Source organism: Colias philodice, chromosome 21 (genome assembly GCF_061535455.1).
Source record: "Colias philodice isolate Cphi_HAF_F1 chromosome 21, ilColPhil1 Martin Lab GWU primary, whole genome shotgun sequence".
Lineage (NCBI taxonomy): Eukaryota > Metazoa > Arthropoda > Insecta > Lepidoptera > Pieridae > Colias > Colias philodice.
This window is the reverse complement of record NC_143106.1, coordinates 1203881-1216516: the sequence shown is the minus strand read 5'-3', so window position 1 is coordinate 1216516 and position 12636 is coordinate 1203881. Positions and strand designations below refer to the sequence as shown.

At 33.1% G+C, this 12636-nt stretch overlaps 1 protein-coding gene and 1 long non-coding RNA gene across 4 annotated transcripts in view; one reads left to right on the top strand and one right to left on the bottom strand.

Annotated features, from left to right (window-relative positions):
* Positions 1-12636, top strand: part of LOC149478646 (uncharacterized) — a 329584-nt gene that overhangs the window by 273834 nt on the left and 43114 nt on the right. The gene's annotated exons all lie outside the window — the stretch shown is intronic.
* Positions 1-12636, bottom strand: part of LOC149478648 (cholesterol transporter ABCA5-like) — a 57965-nt gene that overhangs the window by 29286 nt on the left and 16043 nt on the right. For all 3 annotated transcript variants that reach the window (XM_089708630.1, XM_089708629.1, XM_089708631.1), the window contains exons 2-6: positions 9232-9385; positions 2974-3153; positions 2008-2180; positions 886-1123; positions 148-374 (exon numbers count right to left, since the gene is read on the bottom strand). In XM_089708630.1, the coding sequence (XP_089564756.1) occupies positions 148-374; positions 886-1123; positions 2008-2180; positions 2974-3153; positions 9232-9385 (972 nt within the window). The remainder of the gene's footprint in view (positions 1-147; positions 375-885; positions 1124-2007; positions 2181-2973; positions 3154-9231; positions 9386-12636) is intronic.

Here is a 12636-nt window from a genome sequence, read left to right as displayed (position 1 = left end):
ACAAAAAAACTTAACAATCAATATACATATTATATTGATCTTTACTCTCTGTACTGTATTTCAAAATGTCAAATAAATAATATTAAAATGAATAAATGTCCTTTTAACTCAGCTAAAAATTTTCCCATAAAAATTTTCAGAACTTACCAGTAAACCGAATCCTTCAAGCCCATTATCCGCATACCTTCCCTGATCTTCTTCTCCTTCTCCCCCACCACCAGCATCAGCAGATAGGTGATGAACTGCGACAGAGTCATCACCATGTACATCGGCATGATCACCCGGAAGATCACCAGCCAATCACCGGTGTGCTGCCGTTTGGGGAATTGGAGTAGATCTACTCTTGGGGGAAGGAATTCTTGGCCAGTGTCCAGCTGGAAATAACAGGTGATTTTATAAAAGTTTCATATAACATTGCCGTTTATACCTACACATATAATGTAAAAGTAAATGTTTAGGAAAAAGAGATTGTTAAGCTTATACTTAATCTACTCCACGTCTATATTACGAATTCTATGAATGTGATTATGAAACGACTTTTTTGATTTTGGTTGCTTGATTGATAAAGTATATTCGATGCAAGTTTGTTAAATAAGACAGATATATTTAATTTTGCATGTTCTGTACAATTATAAATCGATTTAACCGTAACAAATACGATGCGTTGTTGTGTGCATGACAAAACTTGCTTGCCTATCATTGCATACTTATCATTCGACTTGTTACAACAGATAATAATGTACAAAAACGTTACAAGTTTTTCACTTATCGTCTGTCCCTGTTCAGAATCAACAATTTAAATGTACACTTCCAGCAAGGGCTCGTAAATTTAGTGGTCCTTCGAGCCGGATCTACGTATACGGTACTTTCTACCTGAAGTCTTACCTTTATTTTGACATAGTCTATTAGCGTCTGCAACGCCAGGAACCCAGTATAGTAATACTGTAACACAGGACAGGTGTCTTCTCTATGCATTTCTGATAATGGTATCAATTGCCCCCCACGGGACCAGTCCGTAGACCAATCTGTGTTGGTTCGATCTCGACATTTTGCTGGTGAAGTTGTCAATGTTCGAGTAGATGGTGTGCCACCGTCTTTGGATGGATTGGTTCGTATTGTGTATCTGGAAATTGACAATATTGGTGAATATGTGAGCTTTATTGCCAGATGTAACTATAGATTTCATGTATTTTTTTTTGTAATAAAAATCGAAATAAAAGTGGAACTAGTGAATTGTGTTTTATGTGTGATAATAGCTATTTATAAGTTAACTATAAAATAAAGTTCCATCAAGAGGTACCAAGTGTAAATTATATTATGCCAATTTATTGAAGTCATAAGGAGTCAGGATTCGACAATTATTTGAAAGAAAACAGCATTAAACTGCAACATCTCAGAAGAATATACAAGAACGAGAAAACATTTTTCATATAAAAACAAAAGAAAATCAAAAATGATAACAAAGTATTTGAACTAAGGAGTAAAGGTAAAAGGTTAGGCATTCTTTTCTCTGGTAAGATAAAGTTGGAATGAGAACTTATTCCTTCAAACTTCAGTGAATTAAAAACAAAATAAAGAACTCTAACAACCAGTGACTCCAAATATTTGTTTGAAAAAGCTGTAGCAGAAATTAATTTGAAAATTCGCCTATACCTATACTTGCTACTTGTGTCTTAGAAGTATTTTAAAGGGCAATTTGAAAATCGTGTACACGCAATTGCAAAGGTAGAATGTACTGGTTACTTGCCTCTTATAAATTTGTAAGCTGTGAAGTTTTCTTTAATAAATAAGCTATACTAATATTATAAAGCTGAAGAGTTTTGTTTGTTTGTTTGAACGCGCTTATCTCAGGAGCTACTGGTCAGAATTGAAAAAAAAAGGTGTTAGCTCATAAAGGCTATATCACGCTAAGACCAAGTAGTGGAGCCATGCGGGTGAAACCGCGGGGCGCAGCTAGTAAAGAATTAAAATAAAAAGTCTTAAGATTAAAATGAAACACAAGTTTACCTTAACGGTTCGCCATAAAGACTAGGATCAGTATGAAAGATGACAGCCAGCGGGAACCTCTTAGCATCCCCATGATAGGCATCGTCCAGCTCTGTTGTATCGTTGTACCTGATCCAAGTAATTGGATGCTGTCCAGAGTCAGTTAGCATTACATTCACTTCGTCTAGGAATGCCTGGAAATTGTGTGTTAGGTTAGAATTGGAATTATGCAACAAATTAAAAGTTGGATATGTTTTATTCAAAAAAATAGGAATGGCGATCTATTTTTATTTTACGAAAAATTAGTGTGTTGGGTTTCGGTGATCAAAATTTTGTTCTTTGTCTCCATAGGTGATAGAATCTCTATGCCTATGCTCAAACTTCTTCTTACTATGGAAGACTTCTTCTACTTCTTCTCGAGTCTAGTATATGGAAGGCTATCAAAAATTTACGCATATTTCATCAGTAGGAATTCGCTTGAAAAAATTATGTTGATGAATAATGAGATGATTATGACAAGAATGAGTTTGTTTGTGTTCAATTATAATCTGTAACAAATACAGCTTCTTCACTCAAGGATAAGTTCAAACGTGGAAAACATTAAACATTCTGTATTTAGACGATTCAATCATACTTCTAATCGAAGTCTAGTAATAATGTGTTAGTTCGTCGTAGATTATTATTTTGTGTTGTTCTTCTTTAGTTTGTAAGATTATTAGATGGTTTATATTAGTTAGATGTTTCTATGGGGATGATATGTTCAGAACGTAAATAATACGTCTTTTCTAAAAATTATGTTGAAATATATTTAAGTAATATGTATATTTAACTATTATGCCAATTCTTCTCAGAAGAAGCGATATTCTGAATCTGGTAGTTGGGCATGAAGGGAGAAAATGGGCATTTTTCAAAACTCCCACTTTTAAGTTAAGTTTAAAGTTTACATGAATCAAAAACTTTTGAGTTTGAGTTTAAAGAGCAACTCACCAATGTCCCATTACTATTATACCAGTCTGCCACTACTGCCACCACGTGGTTGTCAGACACTGCATCATGATGGATCCGGAGGAGGCGGCCCGGCTTCTTCACCTCGGGAAAGTTGGGGTTCGGCACCAGCATCTTGAGGAAGATCAGCACCCCCAGGGAATAGAGAGGAACCAGTACTTCCTGAATAAAAATAAGTAGCTCAGTTAGAAAGTTATTTAAATAAATGTTTATAATATTAAAATAGATCAATTTTCAATCATTAATTCATGTTTCAACTAACTCGAAAGAAATATTATGTTAGCACGAATAGCTACCTAAATAAAAGCTTAATTTATTTAAATGATCTATCCAAATATTGAGCTCAAGAGTTTGTTTGTTTGATTGAAAGCGTTAATCTTAGGAACTAGGAAACTATTGAAATTTTATTTCAGTGGTAAATAGCCCATTTATCGAAGAAATACATATAGGTATCATTAACTACGCTAATTCTAATAGGAAAGAAGCAATGCGAGAAAAACTGCGGGCCAAAAGCCACATCAAGTAGTCAAATAAATATTTATGGACATATAGTTCGTCGAAGAAAAGATTAGTACGAATAGTAAAATGTTATCTTAGTTAAAGAATAGTTCATATTCGTTAACAATAACTAATTTGTTTAATGACATAAAGAAAAGAAGTTACAAATATTTTGCTAGCACGAAAAGATAAATATCAGATTTTATCTCATCTGTACGAGAGTAAATAGAGTATTAGCAGCAGAGCAGAATTTAATCAACTTAAGTGCAGGGTAAAAACGGTTGAAGTTCTTTCGTACATCCTCCCTACACGGCTCGTCTAGGTCCTAGGATATATGATAAATATTCAGATCATACCTACGTTAAAGCCTACGTATAAACCGGGTGTCCCACTGTTGATATACTAAGCTCAAACGAGGTTATAGTTTTGCATACGCTAAGTACGTAAAAATACTTATACATAAAATTTCAGACGCATTTTTTTTCAAATAGATGAATTCTTAAAACTCTATGTTAACAAGCAACCCGCCCAGCTTTGCTACCAGCTCGTGAACTATCGTTTAAGATTATGTTTTCATAGTCAAAATTACTTAGCTTACATTAGCGAAGCGGTATATGCCGGCTGCGAAGTTAGAGAGAAAACATGGATTTTCAGGAAAAATTTAGCAAAACTTTTTTGATGTAATTTTGTTGTTTAAGTATTTTTTACGTGGTCAGTGTATGCAAAACTACAAGTCCCTTCGCGCTTAGTATACCAATAGTGGGACACCTTGTATAGTTAAAAAAATATCTTTTGCTACAGCAAAAGTGTCGTTTCGTGAAACTCGTCCTTAGCCCAGTGTACCGTGCGATAAGGAACTTCGATCCAAAATATATAACTTTTTTAATAAAGGTCCTGTAACGTAATTCAAAAATATTTATTAACAAAAAACTACTGCTAAAACTGCTATCAAAGTGTCAGAACTAGAGAAAATTAAATCGGACCACACGACAGGCAGCAGCTTTCAAATAAAAAAGAATAATCAAAATTGCTGCATCCAGTCGAAAGTTCTGAAGTAGGTACAAAAAATGTTGTGTGGTTTTATGAAACCACGGTAAAAGTGAAACTGTTCGAACGGTTCCAAACACTGCTTTGTGTAGCGCATGTCGCGTGACGGTCGGCTACCTACTCGGCAGCCGCGATACACGCGACATGCGCTACACAGACCAAAAAGTTTTGAGACGATGTAATAAAAGTTTCACTTTAAAAAAAATACAGTCGAATTAACAGGAGATTCTTAATTCGAATGTATTTTTTTTGAAGTCGCTTATTAAAACCAAAAGATCCTATAAAATAGTATAAAAATATTTGAAAAACCAATATCATAAAAACTGATTTCGATTTAACAGACTCTGATGGAAAATTCAAGACTTTATTGCAAGAAGTCATCCCATATATTTCTATTTACTACAAGGAAGGAGGATATCCGTAGTTTTACTTTGAATTTTACTTTATAAGTAGTTTCCAACTGGAAATCTCTTGAGCTTGAGATACAATGCTGTGAATAGATGAGAACTTATATATACGCGTTTTATCTAAATTCTAAGATATTTTATCAAAATAAATATATTAGGACCCAATTGGGGCAGATATGGTAATTTTACGTGAGAAATTATAATTTCATAGTAAACAAAACTAGATTTACTTAAAAAATAAAAAAAATAAAATAAAAATAAAATTGATTTATTTCAGGAGTATTTCCCATACAAGAACATTCAACTTCAAATAAAAAAAAAATATATATGTTATATAGATTTAAACAAAATGTTATAAAATTGCCAAAAAAAGCTTTTGTTATGGTAGAGTTTTCTTGCAAATTAACACAAATAAATAGCGAATTTCACACATTCGACGATAATATTATATCGTTAATTTTTATAAGAAAACCCAAATACTATTTTCATATTCGTAATATGTTATTAACTTGTGCGAAAGCTATATCAGGATTTCTGAATATGAAAAGCACTTATGAATTTCCAATAACTCCAACAAGTGGTATAAATAATAAATAGGTATAGGATAGAATATTTTCCTTAAGGGCTTGGTCTAGTAGTGCAAACAAATGCATCCTGTCATCCTATATGTAAATAATACAAATGTACTAAGGGAAAGTTGCTCCACTTAATTTTTAAAAATTAAATCATTCGTATAATTTAATATTCGTAATAAGTACCAAAAATGACAATTTGAAACAATTTTCGTGAAAATTACACCGGGTGATTTTTTTTATCAGTACACAAAATTTGCGAATACTTTCTATTGATATCTTCAACTTCATGTTTATATAACTGATCAACTTTTACAAAGAAATTTGGACGAAATATAAAAAAAATAAGCTTTCCATACAAAATGCATAACTCTTTACATTTTTTTCGACCTAAGTTTCTTAGTGAAAGTTGTTCAGTTTAACTAATAAAACGGATAAACAAATTTTGTATTTAATAAAAAAAATGTAATGTTTGTGTTAAAAAATTATAAAATGGAAAAATACGCAAATGAAAACAAAAGATATTTATTTCTGACTAGCTTCCGCCCGCGACTCCGTCCGCGCGGATTTCAGTCTTCGCGTCTTCTACAGATTTATTATATTATGTATAATATATAGATTTATATTGATAAACCTAATAAATCTTTTGCTAGCATTCTGATGCTTTATCGGTTGCACTGGATTTATCTCTTTTTTTCAATCGCTTGAATGATATAGGATGGGTCCTTGATGGGCATCGAATGCTGAAGTCTCGAATCAATCAATTCTGACAGTAGGCAATTTATGTAAAATTTTGATAATGGTCCATCATTTTATTTTGCCTAAACGTTACATACTTTTTTATATATTCTATTTTTAACGAATGATTCGCTCCAGTCCAAACAGCAAATAAGCAGACTTCTGCTTCTGCAACGTTTAGTTGTCCCTGAATTTGGAAAAAATAGTCATGATTCTTATCTATGACAAAAGTGTTATTTTTTGCATTGTATTTCAAATATTAAATTTTTTTTTAACCGCATCTTCCGCATTCATGTCTTTTGCCGGAATTAGATATTTAACTTCTACTAGTCCCATTTTCCCTTTTTGATATGGGAGTGTATAAAGTAAATTTTTTAGATATTTCTCGTCATACTTTTAAAAAGTTATTATTGTCATTTTGCTCATTAGGTAAAGTAATTTCGATATCAGTTTTAAGTTTTTTGATACCTGCAATAATAACGTCATAATCGCCTGCACATACTTATCGATTACACCCTGTATACAATCCACCATCCACATTCATAATGTTTTCCTGTCCTGTCTCCTTTACGCTGTTCACCGATACATTTTAAATGAGTAAATCTGCTACCACTGAAGGATGTTTCATTGTGATCAGCAAATTTTCACCACTGTTGTCGATTATTTGTTTTTCATTTTTAATCAGCAATTGGGAATCATCAGTTTTGTTTTTTGCAGATTGGTGATGTACCCTAACAATACGTCGAAAAGGGAAAGCATCAACGAATTATCGTTTTCGTCCTCTTTTTTATTATTCGCGTCTCTGTTACTTCTGTTTGTTTAGTTCTCAACACCCACTGAGTTTTCTATGTTATTGTGATCTTCCATTACATCTGAGTTTTGATGATGTGATGATAATCCATTCGTTTTAATATTGGTACTTAGAGTTGGTATACTAAACTAGAAATGGCGGACTAAATTTGTCAGCGCGTCTGTAAGATCAGAATATAAAACCAACATCCTGTATTTAAGTTACAAAATTAATAATCAAACAACATGCCGCTACGTTGAATATGACTAGAAGAAAAAATTAAAACACCTCGGATCAATTTTGGAGTAAACAAATCATTTTCCCCGTATGGGGATTTCCCCGGATGAACTTGGGAAGTTCAAGTTCTCAATACAAGTTTATATTATATTTCGTATTTCTCAAACGAAAAATAAACATTTTTGGAACTTCAAAAAAATTATATTATAAGAAAATTTATGAGCTTACTTTAGTTTTAAAGAAATATACATCCCTTTACTGACACCCCGTAAAATAAAGAAATTGTTGCCAATCACCTTTGCAATCTATTTGGTTTCATTAACTTTATGTTCGAAGATAATTTTTTTTCTAGTAGTTACACGCGTATTTTTTTCGTTTATTTTCCATATCGAAATCAAATGTTTAAAAATACGAATATTTGCACAAAACTAAGATAAAAATAATCAATTAACAAAAATATTAAATTTAATGAAGTAGAGCAACTTTCACTTCGGTATGAAGGAAAATCGAGCGTAGAGCACACGTCAGAACGCTCCGGCCCATGGAGCGCGACTAAAGAAATTCGCTAGGATTTTTCCTTATTATTTTAAATATTTTTTTAATATTTAAAGAATTATCAAAATTAAAAAAAAAAATTCTAAAGGATTAATACTCATTGGTCTTCAACCAACTCGAATAAATTAATAGAAAAAATAACTTTTAGCAGTATTTATCAATAGATTTTGTACGGCAAAAAATGGGAAATTTAATGAATTTATAACGTTCTAATTAAGAAAATCATAAGTTTTTCGGCAATTGTATTCAGCAGTTTTTAATAACGACTATATAAGGATAATAATGCGCTGATCAGATTGTGTAAATTGTAATCGGTTGCAACGTAGTGAGTGCACAAACTTAGCTCGAAATGTCTTTGGGGGAAAGAGACTTATCTTGAAGGCCTGATTAAGGTAACATAAAGTAACTTTACAAATGTGAAAAAATTCACGCGCATTGCGTATATAACACTAATTGATAAACAAGAAAAAAAAATTCAGTTTATCATTTCATTAGCCGGGAAAAAATTGTCAAATAACTTGTTGAAAACGCAATTTTGCTAGACTGCAGCCTTAACTTTCCGATAATTTCCCAAATCAATGTATAAGTACGAATATTTCAGAACTGAAATAAACATATAAATTGTAACGGACGACCCTTTCGAGTCGATTAAACATTAAATACAGAGCTTTTGGAGCAGGAAATTCGCTTGATCTTAACGAGTCAAGTAATTACTTCTAACATTTCTCGACGAAGGAATTGTTACATACTAGCATGATTACATTGGCCTGTCATATTATAATAATGTACAAAACATAATTATTATTGGAATTGGAGTCAGTGACACCATAATATTATATTATTATCAACATGAAAATTCAATAAGTAATGTCGGTCAGTTATCTTTATTACATTAATATGTGTGGAAGTCTATCTACTATTAAATAAATTAACTTTGGCATTTCGTTCAAAATATAGATCGTACCGCGTCACAGAAGTCGGTGACTCCATAAAAATTATGGGTATGTTACTTACTAACAAACAAAACGTTGTTCTACATGTACTATACGCGTGCCAATCGCGCCATGCAGATACCTATGGCTACGTAGCAATCTATCGCTAGGTAGTCACCTATCGCTAAGCATCTACGTATCGCTACGGAGCCACCTATCGCTACGTAGCCACCTATCGCTACGTAGCAATCTATCGCTATGTAGCCACCTATCGCTAAGCAGCCACCTATCGCTACGCAGCCACCTATCGCTACGTAGCAACCTATCGCTATGCAGTCACCTATCGCTACAAAGATACCTATCGCTACGAAGATACCTATCGTTTTGCAGCTACCTATCGCTACACAGCCACCTATTGCTACATAGCTGCCTATCGCTACGCAGTAGATGAGTGTACAACTTACGGCGAGCGTCTTTCTGGTATCTCGCTTCTTGAGCAGCAGGTTCCTGACCACAGTGGCCCATAGCTGCGGCCAGAACGCGGCCGGCGGGCGCGTGCCCATCGCGCCGCGCAGTCTGCTACCTACTGCTATGCAGTCTGGCTCCGTTTGGCATTTTCTGTAAAGAAATATGAACTCAGTTTCTATATAGAAATTAATATATGTATAGACTATAGAATCGCTACACAGATTGGCTCCGTTTAGCATTTTGTGTAAAAAAGAGCGTACGAGCCCACTTTGCGTTAGAAGTGAAACTTCTTTGGCAAGATTTAAAGATATCAAAATTGTCGCCTTACTCCATGACGTGACGGTATTAACATGACCTAACCTTGAAATTTTACTCTCAACGCGCCTCAATAAGTTTCATTTCAAAAACAATTTCGTAGAATTACCTCGTAGCTTATTACGTAGCACTATTCAGTCGACTACATATCGCTACGCAGTCTGGCTCCCACAACAAATATTATAAAGAATCGACCATAGATAGCATGTTCTTGTCCTAAATCACTTAATTTAAGGTCAGTTCAGAGTTATTTACATCACACACATTCAACATATAATATCGAAAAATAGAACACAAAAACGAATATGAATGCGATATTAAAATAACGACTTAAAGTGATAGTTTCAGAAAAAAATAATAAATAATTTGTAAGCTCTACATTTACATGATACTTATGTACCTACTATCCCTTGATAGATCGAGGATGTTCTGAAGTCGAAATTGTTAATTATTATTGAAATTACCCGTGAAAACCTAAATAACAATACAATGCAACTTTCATATAAATTTATCACTTCAAGGGCGAATTTCACGAATTGCTGATAAAGTCACTAACATTTTAGTGTCTCACTGATTAGGCATAATATGGGTATATTATATATCATGATGGCACCTTTTTACTAAAATGTTTCATAGTTACTCACATTATTGTAAATTTATTCAAACTCTATTTAATCAACTAGACTTGAATTCACCAGCTTTATCAGCGAATCACTTTTGAATCATGAAAATACAATATAATTTAATACATAGCGGAAATCTGACCTACTGCACTTAAGACGTCATATATGGAGAATTTAAGCCACTGGCTAGTGGCTACTTCTACAAATAAAATGTATTCCTAGCTAACTACATAAACTTATTTAATAACCTTATTTTTATTTAATCAACCCATTCTTCTTTATATAACTGTATCGATTAGTTTACCCTACAAACTGACAAGTTCTCAAGTGAAGCCTTACGTTGGCGCCGAGGGGTCTGTACAGGGGTTCATTAAATTGTACCCGCTGAATGGGGTGGATCGCATTTAATGTGATTACGTGTGAATTTAGTTTATTTGGTTTATTTTTGTCAGTTTAGGTAACATTTTTTGATTTTGGGAACCATCCAAACATCTTGAAAAAGAGTATTAAAAATTCATCGAAAAAAATTAGAGTAAAGTTGAATTTCATATTTTAGTGTTTATAGCATCCAAATGCTTTATAAAAGAATAGAAAAAAGACGTGTGGCACTCGGGGACTGCCGCGGTAAAGCTATTGCATAGCATGCCTTCAAGCCACACCTCCGAGCCCGTCGGAGTGGGGAGCGTGAGGTTTTTTCGTTACGGAATTTCTCAATTCGGTCCCCGCGCTCAAGGCCCGCGATAGAAGCTATGCAATAGCTTAAAAATCAATCACGAGGCGATCCTTAGATTCATAAAACCGAAAGATAAAGAATAAAGTTTTGAACTAGTTAAGGTATCTAATAATCTATGTAAATAAACATTAGTTCGTACTTTCATTGATTAGGACACAGAACATCGCGGAAAATTGGAATTAAAATTTAACGTCCATAATAATATTTTCATACGACAGGACAACGACTGTGTGACTATTGCACGCCTCATAAGCGAAGCGTTGAGGTGGGTACTACTGTCACTTCGCGCAAAACATCTGATTTTTCAAACTTAAAATGTCTTTATGTATCATACATTGCACTTGTAAGATAATACATACACACACATATTAAGAAAAAACACTATTTTTAACGTTCATGATATTTTTGATGTCATTTTTGTTATTTAAACTAGTTAAAAAACAGTTTAAAAAAGTTCTGTCTTGGACGTCCGTGTGTCTGTATGTGCGGATCCTTTTTCTTGTTAACACGATAGCGACCGAAATACTTTACTAATCGAGTCTTTTTTTTTCTCTTACGCTTGAGTATGCTCAGGAATAGAACCCTTTCATTTTTCAGGGTCTGATTCGATGTGGTTTAATTGTTATTAAATAAACAAAAATAATAATTAATAAATATTTATTAAAAAAAATGTGTGCGTGTACTAGAGTACACACGTAAGAAGTGAAACTTCTTTATGTCCTTATTTTTCAAAAAATAATTTACTATATACAATATTAAAGAAATACGTTAGTCACACGCTCGTCGCTACCTACTTAAATATTTACACCGGCCGCTGCTGCAACTCGCTCGCTTCGCTCGCTCGGCTCGTGCGGTAGTTCAAAAGTTAACCTAAGATGCTCGTCGCTTCGCTCCTCGCTACCTATTTACATATTTACACCGGCTGCTGCTGCAACTCGCTCGCTTCGCTCGCTCGTCTCGTGCGGTAGTTCAAAAGTTAACCTTGGTGCAAAATAAAATAGTGTGTAAATAAAATTTGTAAAAAATCAATAAAATAAAACAATTGAGTAAAGATCTATAGGCATATTATGTATGTATTTATACAAGATATGTATATTATATATTTATACAGGGAACTTCTCAACGTGTTATCTATGAAATTATACTTTTACTCAATTGTTTAATTTTATTTACACACTGTTTTATTTTGCACCAAATCTCGAAACAGTCAGAATACAATTTTAGAAAAATAAATACCACAATCAACATTCAAGTATTAGAAAAAATTGATACCATAATTCCACCCACGTGTTAGTGTATTGAAAAATACAATCAAAAAGTGAGGTTAATCATAAATAACTTAGAAAAATAAATACCATTATTACACCTAAGAATTAGAAAAATAGATATAATTACTTATTTACTTTTTTTAGAAATTCACTGGAATTAGAATTAAAACAAACCCTTTGATTTTGCTGATCACTTTAATATAACATGTTATATACATCACGAGTACGGCGTAACGCAAAAATGTCACGCGCGCGGCGTAACGGCAAAAATGTCTCACAAAATTTTTGTCCACCCCCGATAAAGAAGTTTCACTTCAATAACTTGAAAAATAAACAACATGATCACGCCCACGTGTTGGTGTTTTAAAAAATTCAATCATAAACTGAGAATAACTGTAAATATTTTAGAATTAGAAAAATAAATATGTACCACAATAACATTCAAGTATTAGAAAAAATTTA